Below are 18,258 nucleotides of genomic sequence, written 5' to 3'. Positions count from 1 at the left end.
TGCGAAATCTTACGTTTAAGTTTATGTATGATATACTTAAACACGATTGCGCATAAGAACATATACCTAATAATAAATATTGATATATAATATTAAAAATTAATAATAAGTTAATACATAAAGTTGATATACAATATATTATATATGTATACGGGTACAGTTATACTATTATATATGTCGGAGATGAAAGAACACCGGAGTCTGTAATTGAACAATTGTAGTTATTCAATCCGATTGTAATTGTTCGAGAGTTGTGATAATGAGCTTGGGCTCGAGGCCTTTGCCTAGCAAAGGTATGGAGTAATTCTATAGCTCTCCTTAAAGGAAATATTCGTGGCGACACGCGACAGTAAACATTCCAACGGTTTCTGTCCCGTGGCTCGCCACACGCAGACCCTATTCTTCGAGTAAGATGATTGCCAGATGTCGATGCGTCTCCGCAGTACATGTTCGGCTAGCCCGAGGGCCCGTTATAAATCTTAAGGTTTAGTTAACTAAAGTCCTTCAAACAGACAAACAGTCTTTGTCTCAACTACGGGAAGATAGGGGAGACATATTTTTCAACGAGCGCGGTCTCCCACTAGCAACTTTCCCTCGAGGGCGGCTAGCATCTTTTTCTAACCACCGATATGGAGATTGACCAATTAGCAGCAACGTCAATTTCCCTTACTTTCTGAACGAAGGCTTTTCTCGACGAATCCGATGATCTCGTATCCTTAGACACACCCCATTATAGTTTCCCTCTGTGGCATCATCGGGACGGGAAAGGCATTCTCGTTCGCGATCTCACTGATGAAAGGAGTAACCCTTTACGACCAGTGAATATCACGCATCCGACTTAGATTTTGTGAGTACGTTCATCTATCATCCCGTCGACAGCGGATTCGTTATTGAACCTAGGATCATTGTCATTAGTTTCTCGAGTGCCTAACTACCACGGTTACTTGTCCGGCTCTATAATAATCGTATTTGCACTAGTCAATGTCTTCTCTATTGCATAACGACAACGTGTAACCCAAACGAAGATTCGTTTCACGCCCCTAACCCTAATTCTAATGTCCGCTCCGACATATATATGTTGTGTATATCGGAGATGAAAGGACATCGGGGCCTTTTCTTTGGAATCCTTGGGAAAACCCCAATACTTTAGTCTAGATTCTTATCATAAGCCGTACTTAAGTAATTGTTTACGATTTAATCCGATTCTGTTTGTGGCGGATGAAAAGAGAGTTTTGCGTTTCGTCCCGGGACTACCGGTGGACTCGTCAGTAAAGCTATGCCCGGTAGTCCCTGCCTTAGACGTAGAGGGTGTCTCGCTAGGTGCGGTATTTGTATCATTCGCCCGTATATTCGACTGCTAGCGAGATAGACAGACTCGTTGTCGTCGTAGCCCTCTGGTGTTGGCGGTTGGTACCCGCGGATCGCCCGGGAGGTGTTGCGCCGCGTTGATACCTCGACCTGTCGGCGTCCTATTGATACCGATCCGCCACATGTTTGCCCGAGATTTGTGACAATGAACTTGTGACTCGAAGTGACACAACCAATCGCTAAACGTAGCTGCAGTCACGGGATGAACGTTTTACCTAACAGAGATATGGAGTAATCGTATCGCTCTCCTTAAAAAGCTATAGTTGTAGCGGTACGCGACAATAAACCCTCCAACGGCTTCTGTGCTGTGGCTCACTACACAGAGACCTCATTCTTCGGACAAGATGATTGCCAGATGTCGATATATCTTCATAGTATATTTCCAGCTAGCCTAAGGACCCGCTACAAATCTTAGGATTTATTTAGCTAAGCTTCTTCAAACTGATAAATAGTCTTAGTTTTAGCAGCCCCTCAATCTATCACCTACTACGGGAAGATAGGGGAAGTCTGCTTTTCTCACGTACGACGCTTCCTAGCAACTCTCTCTCAAGGGTGGTTAGCATCCTTCTTTAACCACCAACATAGAAATTAACCAATTAACAGCAACGTCCATTTCCCTCACTTTTCGAACGAAGGCTTTCCTTGACGAATCCGATGATCTCGTGTCCTTATACACACCCCATCATAGTTTTCCTCTGCAGCATCATCGTGACGAAAAGTCATTCTCTCGTCAGGTCTCATTAGCGAATTACATAGTGTCTTCACGGTCAGTGAATACTCTACGTTCTAACAAAGAGTTAGTTGAGTGATACTTGTACCGTAGACAAGCAAGTTGTCTACAACTTATGCTTTGGAAGAAAACACATTTTGTTATCCCGTTGACCGTGGATTCGTTATCGAATCTAGGAAAATTGTTATTAATATCTCGAGTGTCCGATCACCGCGGTTACTTGTCGAATTCTGTATTAACCATACTTGTACCAATACATATTATCTCCCTTGTATAACAACAATGTCTAATTTGAGCGAAGATTCGTTACACGCTCCTAACCCTAATCATAATGTGAACTCAACATATATATATATCATATATGTCGGGGTAGCGTCGGGAATAGGGTTGTGGGCGTTTGATAAATCTTCATTGGAATTAGCCATCGTTATGGTATAACAAAGGTACGGTTTATTAACACAAGTATGGATACTACAGACTTGACAATCAACCATGGCAATTAGGCACTCGCGACACTAGTGACAATGGCCTTAGGTTCGATAACGAATCCGCGGTCAACGGGATGATAGATGTACGTGCTTACAAAATCTAAGCCGGACTCTTTGTTAATATTCACTAATCGTAAGGCGTTACTCTTTTCGCCGATGAGATCGCAAGAGAGAATGACTTTCCGTCCCGATGATGCCACACAGGAAAACTACATGAAGTGTGTCTAAGGACACGAGATCCTCGGATTCATCGAGGAAAGCCTTCGTTCGGAAGGTGAGGGATATTGATGTTACTGCTAATTGGTCAATCTCCATATCGGTGATTAAAAAAGATGCTAGCCGCCCTCGAGGGAAAGCTGCACATGTACTGCAGAAACGCATTGACATCTGGCAATCATCTTACTCGAAGAATAGGGTCTGCAAGTGGCGAGCTATGGGACGGAGACCGTTGTAATGTTTACTGTCGAGTGTTACAACTATTTTCTTTTTAAGGAGAGCTATAGAATTTGAGGTGGTATGGTGATAGGTGTGTAAGGAACTACTCTTGGTGTTTTTAACGAACAATAGTTTATTTAGAACTAATCAACAATCAGAGTTAACAATTAACAGTTAACAATTACACTTAACAGACAACTGGTAACAACTAACAAATAACGATAGACACCGAGAGATCATTCGACGCGTTGCTATGCAAATAGTACCGAGGAGTTACACATTTAATGGCGTAAGGAAGACTGCCTGCCCTTTTGTTTCGGATCGCGCAGATTCTTCCCTTCGTAGCCCATCGATATCCCCCACTAGCGTGCATTCATTAGATGTGCCGCCAGTGCTGGCACGTGTATGCTCTTCCGAGAATTTGGCGGAAAGAGTGTGAAGATATCGATGGTACATTGGGCACGTCGGTGTTGCGCTTTGGCGGCGTCGCGCTTTGCATCCGGAGCCGTTGAGAAGTTCCGTGACCCGTGCCGCCACAGTACCCCCTTACCAGTGATAACGCTATATAAATGAAAAATATATAAATGTTACAGGCAAGGGTGCACGTTCGCCGGCCCCTAACGCCTATCCGAGACCCGCCTGAAACCAATCAGGAAATCGAACTCTCCTGCCCGCGCGTGTGGTGTGATGAACTCTTGAGTCCCCTTCGCTTTGTTCGTTTCGGGCACCAGGCGGTATTGTTACATTGCGCTTTTCCGTGCTATGGTGTTCAATATTATCGTTAAATAGAAATGCGGGTTTCAATCGGTCTATGGACACTATTACGTTTTTATTATTTATTTTAATAGTGAAGGTCTTTTTTCCTCGCTCTATAACCTGATACGGCCCGTCGTAGGGTGGTTGTAAGGGGTCTCCGATGGCGTCGCGACGCAGAAATACATAAGGTGATGTTTCGAGGTCGCGGAACACGAAGGTTCTCTTTTCGCCGTGTCGCGTAATTGGATGAGGTCTGATTTTTCCTATTCGGTCTTTTAGGCGACTTGCGAATTCCGAATTGGCCTGTTGTTTAGTCGGTATAAATAATTCGGCCGGCAATCGTATGCCGGTGCCATAAACCATTTCGGCTGCCGTCGCGTTTAGGTCCTCTTTAATAGCTGTTCGTATGCCTAATAGAACTATCGGCAAGATATCCACCCAGTTGCTCGTATCGTGGCATTTGATTGCTGCTTTTAGTTGTTGGTGCAGGCGCTCTACCATCCCGTTGGACGCGGGGTGATAGGCTGTCGTGCGCAAATGTCCGATGCCGAGCAACCGGCATAGTTCGTTAAATAGGTTCGACTCGAACTGGCGTCCTTGATCGGTCGTTATTTTTAAAGGCACGCCGAAACGAGATATCCACGTGGAAAGGAGAGCCGAAGCGACGGTTGCCGCCTCCATGTCGGCGATGGGAATGGCTTCGGGCCAACGCGAAAAACGGTCGATACACGTTAGACAATATCGGTAGCCTTTTGAATATGGCATCACGATAATGTCTATGTGTAAGTGTTCGAAACGGCCCGCTAATTCTCCGAATGTTCCGACGGGTGAGGATACGTGCCTGGTGACTTTACATTGTTGACACGGGATACATTGTCGTGTCCAATTTCGGGCGTCCTTGTTTATGGACGACCAGACGAAACGCGTCGTCACCAGGTTTTGAGTGGCACGTATCCCTGGATGGGAAAGTCCATGGAGCGAATTAAATACGTCGCGCCGCAAGGATTTCGGTACGTACGGTCGTACAAAGTCACCCGGTACGTCGCAATATATTTCTACGTCGTGATCGGGGAAACGTATTTTCTTTAACCGTAGCGCGGATGTACCGGAGTTGACGATGTTGCTTAGTTCTTTGTCGGCTTCTTGCGCGGCGGCGAGAGCTCGATGGTCCACAGACTTTCCTATCGCTTCGATGCGTGACAGAGCGTCGGCAACGTTATTGTCTAACCCCCTGATATATCTTATGTCGGTGGTGAATTGTCCGATGTAATCTAGTTGCCGGAATTGTCGCGGCGAACACTTATCAGGATCTTGGTTGAACGCATATGTAAGGGGTTTATGATCGGTGTAAATTATAAAATTTCTCCCTTCTATGGCGTGTCGAAATCGCTTTACCGCTGTGTACATAGCGAGTAATTCGCGGTCGTACGCGCTGTACTTTCGCTGCGCGGAGTTCAACGGTTTGGTAAGGAAATCTAACGGCTGCCAAGAGTCGTTGACGCGTTGCTGGAGGACCGCTCCTATTGCATAGTCGGATGCGTCTACCGCGAGGCTAACAGGTGCGCCAGGTATCGGATGCGCTAACATCGTGGCGTTAGCGAGGGCGCGTTTCGACTCGCGGAAGCTAGCTTCGGATTGCTCTGTCCATTTGATGGGCGCGTTGCCCTTTCTTCCTCCTTTTAATAGGTCGTTTAGGGGTTGAAAAATTTTTGCGGCCCCCGGTATGAAACGTCGGTAGAAATTAATCATACCGAGGTACCTGCGTAGTGCTTTAACGGTCCCGGGGAGCGGTACTTCTACAATAGCGTCAACGCGTTCGGCTAGCGGCTTTATCCCGTCGGCGTTTACGGTGTGTCCCGAGAATGTGATTTCGTTCACACCGAATTCGCACTTTACTGGGTTGATGACTACGCCATACTCGTTTAAGCGTTCAAACAAAATCCGAAGGTGTTCGCGATCTTGTTCTTCGGTTTCGGATGCGATTAAGAAATCATCTATGTAAGCGAACACGAAGTCCAGACCACGGGTAATTTCGTCAACGAATCTTTGACACGTTTGCGCGGTGTTTCGAAGCCCAAACATCATGTTGGTTGCTTCGAAAAGTCCGAAAGGTGTCGTGATCGCGGTTTTCTTAACGTCTTCTGGCGCGATCGGGATTTGGTGGTAAGCGCGGACAAGGTCGATTTTTGAGTAGACACGCTTACCGTACAGATGTTGCGCGAAATCTTCGATGTGTGGTGGGGAGTACCTGTCGGATATGGTGCGAGCGTTCAACGCACGATAGTCACCGCATGGTCGTAGACTTCCGTCCTTCTTTGGGACGACATGCAGGGGTGATGCCCATGGACTCTTCGATGGCCGCATCACTCCTTGCTCGATCATTGCTGCAAAATCCACCTTGACTTGCTTGAGACGATCCGGTGCGAGACGTCGAGGTTTACTGTAGACGGGTGGCCCGGGTATGGTTTCAATATGGTGTACCACACTGTGTTGGATTTTCTCTAGTCCGAAGGCCGGTGGACGAGTTAGATCCGGAAACTTCGCCAAAAGTCGATGGTAGACCGATTCGCCGATTACGGTTTTGTTGGATATTTCTTCCGTCGTGGCAGCATATCCCCTTGATGATAATTGGGTTGTCGTGTCGAGGAGTCGTTTGTTTCGCGGGTCCACGAGCAACCCATAATGGCTTAAAAAATCTACGCCTATGATAGGCGTTTGAACGTCAGCAATTACAAAGTTACACTTGAAGGCTCGTCTTAGGGACAGGTTAAGGTCAATCGCAGTGGTACCATACGTTGCGATGCGCGTCCCGTTGGCCGCAAATAGTTCGTACGCGTTTTTCTTGACGTGCCTATGGATTTTACTGCGGGGGTATACGCTGATGTCGGCGCCGGTGTCTACGAGGAAAGAGATCTTCGTTCCCTTGTCCGTAACGAAGATGCGGCGGGATCTCAGGCCGTCGTCGTCTGCCGCGTCTACGGACGGCTGGTCTCGTTTCTCGACTTCCACGTGCATGGGAAACGACAGCTCCTCGCGCGTTCTCCGAACTTTGCATGATAGAAACACAGACTGTGGTATCGCGAACGCGAGCGTGATCGTGATCGTGGTCGACGATGATTAATGATGCTCAACGCGTTCATCTGTGTCTGCAACTGTGATATTCGCTCGCTCAACACGTTGATTGCGGCGGCCATTGGTTCGTATACTCCAGCGTTTTGCGCTGGTGGGTCCATTACTGCCGTTACTCGGGCGGTGCGCTGAAAATCCTCCGTGAATTCTTCAGCGATCAGGTCCGCCTGCCGCAATAACCTTTCTGGGTCCGAATCGTCGACTGCCGCGAGGATACGCCTGATGCGGGCGGGTAATCGGTTCCTCCACAGCGTGAGGGTAAAATCATCGGGCGTGGAGGGGCTGGAGAGTTTTTTTTAAATGTTGATAAAACTGGGATGGCTTTCTATCTCCCATCTCCTCGCTTTCCACCAACTTCTTTATCCGGGTCGCGTCCGTATCGGATAATTTGCGAATGAGCGCGTGTTTTAATTTCTCGTAGCGTCCGATGTCTGGAGGGTTCGTCATCAGGTCTTCGATGTCCTGGAGCTGTTGACCGTTGAGGCATTTTGCCAGCGTCACGTACTTAATGGTGTCTTCCGTAATTCGCGCTGCCTCGAATTGTCCTTCCAGAAGGGCAAACCATGCCGCCGTGTTCGTGGGCAGCAGTGGAGACATGCTGATCACCTGGCTGGCTATGGTTCCCTGTGTATTATTTTCCATCGTCGCGGTGCACTCAAAATCGGTGGTTAAAAACAATAGCACTATCACGGTCACCTCTTTCACTAAATATCACGTTAAATCACGTCGGGGTCACCAGTTTGAGGTGGTATAGTGATAGGTGTGTAAGGAACTACTCTTGGTGTTTTTAACGAACAATAGTTTATTTAGAACTAATCAACAATCAGAGTTAACAATTAACAATTAACAATTACACTTAACAGACAACTGGTAACAACTAACAAATAACGATAGACACCGAGAGATCATTCGACGCGTTGCTATGCAAATAGTACCGAGGAGTTACACATTTAATGGCGTAAGGCAGACTGCCTGCCCTTTTGTTTCGGATCGCGCAGATTCTTCCCTTCGTAGCCCATCGATATCTCCCACTAGCGTGCATTCATTAGATGTGCCGCCAGTGCTGGCACGTGTATGCTCTTCCGAGAATTCGGCGGAAAGAGTGTGAAGATATCGATGGTACATTGGGCACGTCGGTGTTGCGCTTTGGCGGCGTCGCGCTTTGCATCCGGGGCCGTTGAAAAGTTCCGTGGCCCGTGCCGCCACAAATTATTCCATGCCTTTGTTAGACAAATCGTTCATCCCGTGAGCGCGGCTACGTTCGGCGACTGACTGTCGCCTCGAGCCCAAGCTCATTATCACAACTCTCGAACAATTACAATCGGATTGAATAACTACAATTGTCCAATTACAGCTATAGTAGACTCTAGGTTACAATGTTGCGGGATTATCCAAAATTCCAAGGGCTCCGGTGTTCTTTCATCTCCGACATATATAATATTGTTATATCAGTAAATACATTATTTCCGTTGGTTTGTAGGCATGTTTTTGGATTGGCAGCTGCAATAATTAAAGATATGTTTGAAACTATATATGAAGCATGTCCATCAGCACTATTGAATTCTCTAAATGATGATGTTACACCACTTTGCATTGCTGCTATGAAAGATGATAAAAATTTATTTTTCAGATTCATAGAATCAGGATTTAATGTTTCAATATATAGTAAGATATTACATTTTGTTTAAAATTGATACGATTACGATGCATGATTAATGCATGCATTAATTTTCAAATAGATGACTATACTTACAGTATGATGACGCTGTCAATAGTACTAGAAGTAAAAAACTTGGCAAAATATTTTAACACACAAGATTATTGGAATGGTAACTCAGATAATATTCTTATAGAAAATGAACCAGATAACAAGGACTGTTTAAGTCTTTCCAAACTTGTAAATGAAAATAATAGTAATAAGTCTCCTTTAAATGTTCATAAGATACCGATAGTTACATTTGATACTACAATGTGCAATAATGTCAACTGTAACAACAATGCCATAAAAGATCCAAATGAACTTTCAAAACCTTGTGCATTAAGTTTAGAGACAAATCATTCAGAAGGTGTTCGGAGTTGTTTAATTTCGCTCACCTTGACTTGCAATCTGAACGAACTATTACCTACTTCTCCAAATATATATGTTTCACAAAATAAACATAATGAGAGAATGAATTTGAATATAGAAGATGAAACAAAAGATAAACAATTATTTGTAAATGAAGATGAAGATGTAATAATGCTAACTTGTTCAAAAAGTAGTAAGAATGTAAGCGAACTACCTTTGCAGAGGTATGTTAGTTATTACTCTATATTATATAGAAAACAAATATGATATTTTATTGTAACTGTTTTTATTTTAATTCAACTATTTTATTTTAATTGTTTGCAAAGATTACAGTCCAAATACGATTATTGCAGAATTTGACAAGTAACCGTGGTAATTAGATACTCGAGGAGCTAATGACAATGATCCTAGATTCGATAACGAATCCGCGGTCAACGGGACAGCGAATTGACTTTCCGTCAAATTCTGAGTTGGACTTTATATTAAAACGTGGAATAATCACTGCTCGTAGAACGTTACTTAAATCGTCGATGAGATCGTACGAGAGAGTGTCTCTCCGGCACGGTGACGCTGCAGAGGAAAAACTATAATGGGGTGTGTCTAAGGGCACGAGATCATCGGATAGCTTTCGTTCGGAAAAGTGAGAGAAATTGACGTTGCTGTTAATTGGTGAATTTCCATGTTGGTGGTTAGAAAAAGATGCTGGCCCTCCTTGAGGGAAAGTTGCTAACGGGAAGCGTCGTTCGTTAAAAAAATAGATCTCCCCTATCTTCTCGTAGTTGGGCAAAGACTGTTTGTTTGTTTGGAGGACTTTAGATAACTAAATCTTAATATTTATAACGGCCCTTAGGCTAGCTGAACATGTACTGTGGAGATGCGTCGGCATCTGGTAACCATCATACCCGATAGGGTCTGCGTGTGGCGAGCCACGGGACAGAAACCGTTGAAATGTTTACTGTCGCGTGCCGCTACAACTATTTCTTTTAAGGAGAGCTATAGAATTACTCCATACCTCTGTTAGGTAAAAACGTTCGCCCCCTGATCGCGGTTACGTTCGGCGACTGGTTGTCGCCTCGAGCCCAAGCCCATTATCACAAATCTCGAACAAATACAATCGGATTGAATGGCGACAATTGTTTAATTACGCCTATGGTAGAATCTAGATTACGGTGTTAAGGGGTTTTCCCGAAGTTACAGAGGGAAGGCTTCGATGTCCTTTCATCTCCGACATATATATGACGGGTTATCATTACAGTTAGGTGCGTATAATAGATCTGCCCGTGAATTGGCCATCGTTGTTATGTACTATAGATGATATCTTACTGATACAAATGTAATTACTACAGAGTTTAACAAGTAATACCGGCGATGAGATAATCGAAATGTTGGTGACAATGAATTTAGATTCGATAACGAATCCACGGTCAACGGGATGAGGAATGCGATTTGATCCACGGTTCTGGTGTGACTCAACGTACTTGTCCACAGTACAAGTAGAACTTATCTGACTAAATCTCAGTCCAAGTGGAACTGCCCTTACCCCGCGCATTCTACATAGTTTTTGTATTTGTTCATTAATCATTGCAAAGCGATGCTAATTTAAGATCTATGTTAACACAACACATTCTAGATTCTAGACCATACAAATTTTCTTTTGAAATCTATGAGTGATTTGATCTAGACTAATAACTCATCATGGGACATCATAGGATATCGCAGGAATATCATGGGACATGATAGGGACATTATGGGACGTATGTGTTTTAGTTACTATAAAATAGATATACCTAGGCTATAACCTACAACTTATTACATAACCTTCGTAACCAGTTCGCTGTGGAGTGCCGAAGCGTGCAGGCGTGTCTCTGGTACCCAGCGTGGTCCAAGAACAACACGTGTCGCCCAACCGTCGAAAGTGAACACAGCCAAGTGTCCCCTACCCTTTAGGGAGAAGAAAATCCCACGCACCTAACCCCAACCCGAATACTAGCCTCATAGCCTCACGACTAGTTATTCATTCCGAATTAACTAGCTCGATGATGGCCCAGCAATCGCGACCAGGCTCTCCGGAGCAGACTCGCAGCTACCCCGCGCTACCTCCCCCGTCGCAGAAGTGTAGCAGAACTCTCCGCACCAACGACGCTAATACTACCAAGAAACGGAAAATAGAAACAACAATACAAATAAACACTCACAACAGGTTCGCCGTATTGGAATCCTCAAACGACGCCATGGAAATCGTAGAACCGCCACCAAACCAACACTCACAGAGAATCCCCCCTCCCCCACCAATATTTGTGGACGACGTCATCGACATACAGACAATGATCAAGTCCCTAGAGAGAGATATCTCCAAGGAGGATTATAACCTTAAGATAAGTAACAATAAAGTAAAAATACTGCCGACGAACCCAGAAGCTTACAGAAAACTCACCAAGGTACTCAGGACCCTGAACGCCAACTTCCACATCTACCAACTCAAACAAGAAAGACCTTTTCGAGTGGTTCTACGCAACATCCACCACTCAGCAGACATAGACGAACTCAAATACGAACTATCAAAACTCGGCCACGAAGTCATCAACGTAAGTAATATAAGGCATAGAGTCTCGAAAGACCCGTTATCCTTATTCTTCCTAGACATAAAACAAAAGCCGAACAATAAGGAAATCTACAACATTAGTCGCCTAATGAACGCGATAGTAAAGTTCGAACCACCGATTGTGAAAAAAGAAATAGTGCAATGCAAAAGGTGCCAAAGGTACGGTTATACGCAGAAATACTGCAACCATACTTTCCGCTGCGTTAAATGCGCAGGCACTCACTCCACTGACCAGTGCGCCAAATCACCGGAAACCGCAGCGACATGCATCCACTGTCAAGGGGACCATCCTGCCAATTACAAAGGCTGCTCAGCCTATAAAATACTATACACGAACAGGTACCCTAAGCTCAGAGCGAAAGAGGTATCCAACCAAACACCCAGCCCGCTGAAATTCACGACTACCCCAATCCCCTCAACCAACTAAACACCCAGTCCTACTAAATTCATCGCCACCTCAACCTCCTATGCTCAAGCAGTACAAGGCATCCAAAATAACCCGAACAGCCAAAGGAATCTTCCCCAAAACAGTGTCCCCAACCAACCTAACACAGACAACTTCTCTAGGCTTGAAAAGCTAATAGAGAAACAAACAGAGCAAATAAATAACTTGCTATCGCTACTAACACTCATCGTGGAAAAATTAATACGCCCCGACGCAAAATAAAACCAAGGCGTATAGCTCTTTGGAACGCCAACGGTCTAGCGCAACACAAACTTGAACTAGAACTCTTCCTAAAACACCATCAAATCGACGTAATGCTCGTATCGTAAACCCACTTCACCGACAAAAACTATCTAAAAATAAATGGTTACAAATTCTACCATACCCAACACCCCAGCGGAAAGGCCCACGGTGGCACCGGAATCATAATCAAAACAAGTATTAAGCACTACGAACTTCCATCATTCCAGAAAGACTACCTCCAAGCAACAAACGTAGCAATAGAAGACTGTCATGGCACAATCACCACCTCAGCGGTATACTGCCCTCCCAGACACTCCATCGCCAAAGAAGACTTTGATAACTTCCTGGACACCCTGTGCAATAGATTCATAGCTGGAGGAGACTATAACGCCAAGCACATCCAATGGGGCAGCAGACTGGTTACAGCAAGAAGCAAAAACCTCCTAAACAGCATAATAAACAACAACCTCAACTACCTCACCACATACGAACCCACATACTGGCCCACTGACACCAACAAAATACCCGACCTTCTCGACTTCTTCGTAACTAAAAATATCTCATCAAGACACGTCCAGATCAACTCTTCGGCTGATCTCTCCTCTGATCATTCTCCCGTGATAGCAAACAGTCAGTTCAACAATTATCGAGAATACACCTAATGGCTCCATTCACAACCAACACACCAACTGGCAGCTCTTTAGAGAAGTCTTTACACACTCAACTTCAGCCTTAACTTCACTAAAAACTAAGGAAGAAATCGAAGCAGCCACGGAATACTTAAACACGAGCATAATAAACGCCATCCACCTCTCCACACCGACAAAGACGTCCATCAGCAAACAAGAATATCCCCAATACATATTTAAAAAAATAGCAGAAAAACGTAGACTAAGAAGAGTATGGCAGACCCATAGAACACGCAAACATGCCAAACGCAATCTAAACAACGCAACTAGGAAGCTATCCAAAACCATAAAAAATTACAAAAACGACTGTTTCCAAAAATATCTCGCCAGTTTATCCCCTACAGCTGACTCCAACTACTCACTATGGAAGGCCTCCAGGAAACTCACGCGCCCCCCTCAAATAATCCCTCCAATCCGCCGTCCGCAAGGTGGATGGGCGCGTAGCCCTATAGAAAAAGCCGACCTGTTTGCTAAATACTTGTTTAAAGTATTCAAACCCCATTCCCCCAAAGCCGCCGCGGACGTTACTGAATACTTGCACACTCCCTTCCAAATGTCCCCTCCTATCGAACCCTTCACCTCTGCAGAGACTATAGAAACAATCAGTCGCCTAAACCCCAAGAAAGCAGCAGGACACGACCTAATAGGCAATAAAGCAATCAAGGAACTTCCCATAAAAGGGATAGCACTCATCACATCGATTTTTAATGCTATCCTTCGCCTGGAACACTATCCTAAAGCCTGGAAAATCTCATTGATTACCCTCATCCCTAAACCCGGTAAACCGATATACGAAACCAGCTCCTATCGCCCAGTCAGTCTTTTACCTACCCTGTCTAAACTATTCGAGAAGATGCTCACGAATCGACTCCTTCCACTCCTAGAGAACTTGAAAACACTCCCAGATCACCAATTCGGCTTCCGAAAACAACATTCAACAGTAGAGCAAATCCACCGCATAACCCATACGATCAGCCAAACACTCGAAAAGAAAAAATATTGCTCAGCGGTTTTCCTAGACATCCAACAGGCATTCGACAAAGTATGGCATGAAGGGCTACTATACAAGCTTAAAAAGATCCTACCTCACCCCTACTACTCCATCCTAAAATCCTACCTAATCAATAGACAATTCATGGTTAAATGCCTAGACGCCACTTCCGCAACATTTCCGGCATACCCCAAGGTAGTGTCCTCGGACCCCTACTGTACTCCATCTACACTGCCGACCTATCTATATCAAACGAGATAACAATAGCAACATTTGCTGACGACACAGCGCTACTAGCTACCCACGCAGACCCGGTAATAGCCTCATCCACTCTCCAGCGAAGTCTCGACTCCATGGAAAAGTGGTTTCATAAATGGGGCTTCAAAGTTAACGAAAAGAAAACCTCACATGTAACCTTCACGCTCCGAAAACAAACCTGCCCCCAGGTCACCAACAACAACACAACAATTCCTAGCAAGGACTCAGTCAGATACCTGGGCATGACCCTGGACAGGAGACTAACGTGGAAGAAACACATCTCAGATAAAACGAAGTAACTAAAGGACAAACTAAAAAAACTCTATTGGCTCACGGGCCGACGCTCCAAACTAAACATACAAAATAAAATTACCCTCTACAAGACCGCAATAAAACCTGTCTGGACCTACGGAATCCAACTATGGGGAACAGCAAGTAACTCCAACATCGAAATCCTTTTTTTTTTTTTTTTAACGTGGAGAAATCCTCATGGACACCTGCTAGCGGGTATTGTCGGACTCTTACCGACTAAAACTCCACGGTCGTCTGTCCTGACGCCTGAGTCGAGATGCACCCGGGATCTCTCCCGAATTACTACCGGTTACCCCCGGGCGTCTATCTCCCTGTCGTTATTGAAGGGAGGCTTCCGTGGGCCGTTAGGGGGGGACCACACCTCCTAACGCCTCTTCCTGGTTCATCACGCTCCTACGGTGGCTGCGGCGGCGCCGGTGGCGGCGTCGCGCCTCTCTGGCGCGAGGTGTTCTTCCGATGTTGTTGTTGCGTCGTCCTCGAAGGATGCCGCGTTCTCACCCTGTTTCTTTCCGCCCGCTCCTTCGCAAGTATCACCTGCTCGCAGAAAGTGCGAACGGCGGCGAACTCCCGACGCCCTCTGAGCATGGCCTCCACCAACGCTTCCGGGGCCAACCTCTCGCCGATCTTGAGCTGCAGGACGCGTCGCTGTTCCGCCCACGCCGGGCAAAACTCCAGCGTGTGTTGCGCCGTGTCCTCCTCTTCCTCGCAATGGTGACAGGTGGACGTCACCTCTCTGCGGATCCTCAGCAGGTACTCGCCGAACACTCCGTGCCCGGTGAGCAATTGTGTCACCCGGAATGTCAGCGGTATCCCGCCTCGCTCTCTCCAGGCGTCCCAGTTGGGAAGCACGGCGCGAACGGCTCGGTGCGGCCGCGCGGCGTCCTCTTCCAGCAGTCGAGAGCGCCATCGCTCCCAGATCTCCAGCTTGGCCTCCTCCCGGGTGTTCGGGGATAGCGGCCCGTCCGAGCTCGAGCCCCTCAGGTGTTCGTACACCCGTCGGAGCGCCAGGGCCTGCATCTCGAACGGGGGCGACGCCGCCAGCACGGTCGCCGACGCGTATGTCACGTAAATTTTTAGGGTTGGTTGGTGAAAATAAAATATAGTTGAGTCGTAACACAACTATTAACTTTGTTTTAATCAACCTTTATTATGAATTCAGCAATCACAATGTAACACGCACTGAATTAACATAAATCACAATTCACTCCAACCACGTTGTGTAAGACTTAGTTACAACAATACATTAAGTACGCGACTTATAAGGGTAGAGACCGATATAGATATGTTGACTATTCTAAGGATACAGAATAAGTGAAGTTTTACTGACGATACTGTGTCTGAGGAAAGCTAGGGGTGGGGGTATCTAAGGACAAGGGACGGAATTTACGACAGGAAATACTCGCTTGGTCCGAACGACCTTAACTATAAAAATGCCAAGGCCCCTGGTGGGCACTTAAGACTATTGAGGGTGCGCGCCAAAGACATGCAGACATCTGGGTGCCATCCTGTCCGTGGTGTGTGGCCTGGTCTCTGATGTGAATTGACGTTACACGTACGACGTCGTCCTGTACCCCCTGGTGATGCGAATGGCCGTTGTCCTATGCAGTCTCCTCAGCGCGATCAGGCTGCGCCGGCTCGCCGCCAGGTCTTCCGCCCACACCGGGGCCCCGTACAGTACTCGGGACCGGATCACCCCCTCGTAGAGTCGACGGACTCCCGCTCCTGCTCCGCCTGCGGCAGGAGGCCGCACAGAGCGTTCGCCGCGGCCGTCGCCCTCAACATCGAAATAATACAACGATTCCAATCGAAAACGCTAAGATCCTTAATAGACGCACCTTGGTATGTTACCAACGAAACCATCCATCGCAACCTCAAGATATCCACAGTCAAAGAGGAAATAGCAAAATACAGCGACAGATATAGCCAAAGAGTCAACAAACACCGAAACCCCCTAATCACTGGACTACTTGACACGACGGACCAGATTCGCAGGCTGAAGAGGCACTACCCGCTAGACCTAAAAGCTAGATTCATTTAGTTATCCAAACTAAGCATATGCACTTACCTATAATACCTACGAATTATACCTATCTATAACAAGCATTAACTTATTGTAAATAAACAGCCATGTCACTGCGCCACGCCAGAAAAATTACTGAAAATTCTCAACGCGAGAATTGATTGTAATTTCAACAAATAAATAAAAAAAAAACCTTCGTAACCATCTATGTAATCGTTCTGTACCTGAGAGAAAGATATTGCGTCATGAATGATACTGTCAAATTGGTAAAGATCCATGAATTATTGTGCGACAAATAGGTATTATGTTCATACCTAAAGTAAGAGATCAATGTGTGTAACATTCGACGTCAAAAACGGAGTAGAAGGGGAGTTTCGTTATCAGCATAATCTAGACAGTTGCGGGGGTGTGTGAAACCCAAGGCTACAATGAAGTATTCCGGATAGTTGCATTTCTCTGACATTTTGTATGAACAAAGTACATTGGATATAAATCCAATGTAAAAAACAAATGTGTGCAGCATTTGACGTCAAAAAAGGTGTGCAGAACGCGCGTTTCGTTGTCAGGATATCTCAGACAGGTGCAGAGATGTGCGAACTCGAGTGCTACAATGAACCATTTTAAATAATTGCAATCCGCGGCAATCTGTTTATGCTTAATGTCAGAAGCTTACGTACCATTCGGTGTCAAAAATGGAGTATTGCGCGCATTTCGTTATCAGAATACGCCAGACAGGTGCAGAGTTAAAATGAACGGGGCTGTCTTTATGCCTAAGGTAAGAAACTAATGTGTGTACCATTTGCCATCAAACAAAGTGTGCAGAACGCACGTTTCGTTGTCAGGATATCCCAGACAGGTATGGAGATAAGTGAAGTCAAGGACTATGATGAACTGTTCTAAATTATTGTTTTCATATGTAAGGTAAGAGATTTAACGTGCGCGTCTTACGGCATCAAAAACGGAGTATGTTTTGTTTGAAACGTTCAACTTGGATAGCTGGAACCATCCTGACGAGGATGTACAATGGTTGTCTGGTAATGAGTGCAGTTTCACGGATCACGCAAAGGAAAGTCTTTTTATTAACAATTTTTGACACTCTACTTGTTACGTCCCGTGATCCAACCATATATTCTAATCCATTGTTCGGTCAAGATGATCACTAGCTGTTTAAACATATTTGCTCGGACACGCAATAATCCCAAGGAACCATTAATTGCCGTCATAAGATACAATGCATACTTCAAGTCGAGATGCTCCCTTGAGTTATTACTCATTATGGCCAAACATGAGATAAGCGGGTTTTCCCATGTACGATATTCGAAGGCCGCTTCCACCCGCGAGCGACCGTTGGTGGGCGGGGGGGCAGCTAGCACCCATCACTAGTTTTCCTTCTCGACATCACCGTCACCGAACATCACTTGCTAACAACTCTTCGGTATAAATAAAATACTTGCTATCTACTCTTCAGTAAAAACACTCCTACATTTATCACACGCAACATTCGTAGAATTCGTAGTATTCAGAAGTTGTTGGAAATAAATAGTGATATTATAATTGTTGACTCAGTGTTAATATCATTCAAATTACCTTTACTATCTTAATCGAAATTGGGGATCGGCTGATTTGTGAGGTCGATTATCGTATCGAGACGAGAACTTACAACTCTCATTGACGCGTTATACTGCAAATACATCTCCCTGCGAATACGGTCGAACACTATTAAC

The 18,258-nt window shown here is 45.4% G+C and overlaps 2 protein-coding genes across 2 annotated transcripts; one reads left to right on the top strand and one right to left on the bottom strand.

Annotated features, from left to right (window-relative positions):
• The first annotated feature begins 8,122 nt into the window (after positions 1–8,122).
• Positions 8,123–9,334, top strand: LOC117215182. Its single transcript, XM_033461596.1, has 4 exons — positions 8,123–8,151; positions 8,387–8,571; positions 8,646–9,198; positions 9,301–9,334. Exons 1-4 carry the CDS (start codon positions 8,123–8,125, stop codon positions 9,332–9,334), a joined length of 801 nt encoding a protein of 266 aa, XP_033317487.1.
• A 5,573-nt stretch (positions 9,335–14,907) lies between these two features.
• On the bottom strand, positions 14,908–15,531 carry LOC117215181. The gene has a single exon (XM_033461595.1). The coding sequence runs from the start codon at positions 15,529–15,531 to the stop codon at positions 14,908–14,910; it is 624 nt and encodes a 207-aa protein (XP_033317486.1).
• Positions 15,532–18,258: the final 2,727 nt, after the last annotated feature.

Source organism: Bombus bifarius, unplaced genomic scaffold, assembly GCF_011952205.1.
Source record: "Bombus bifarius isolate JDL3187 unplaced genomic scaffold, Bbif_JDL3187 scf7180000009432, whole genome shotgun sequence".
Classification (NCBI taxonomy): domain Eukaryota; kingdom Metazoa; phylum Arthropoda; class Insecta; order Hymenoptera; family Apidae; genus Bombus; species Bombus bifarius.
The sequence above is the reverse complement of the archived record's forward strand: the minus strand, read 5'-3'. Positions and strand labels throughout refer to the sequence as shown.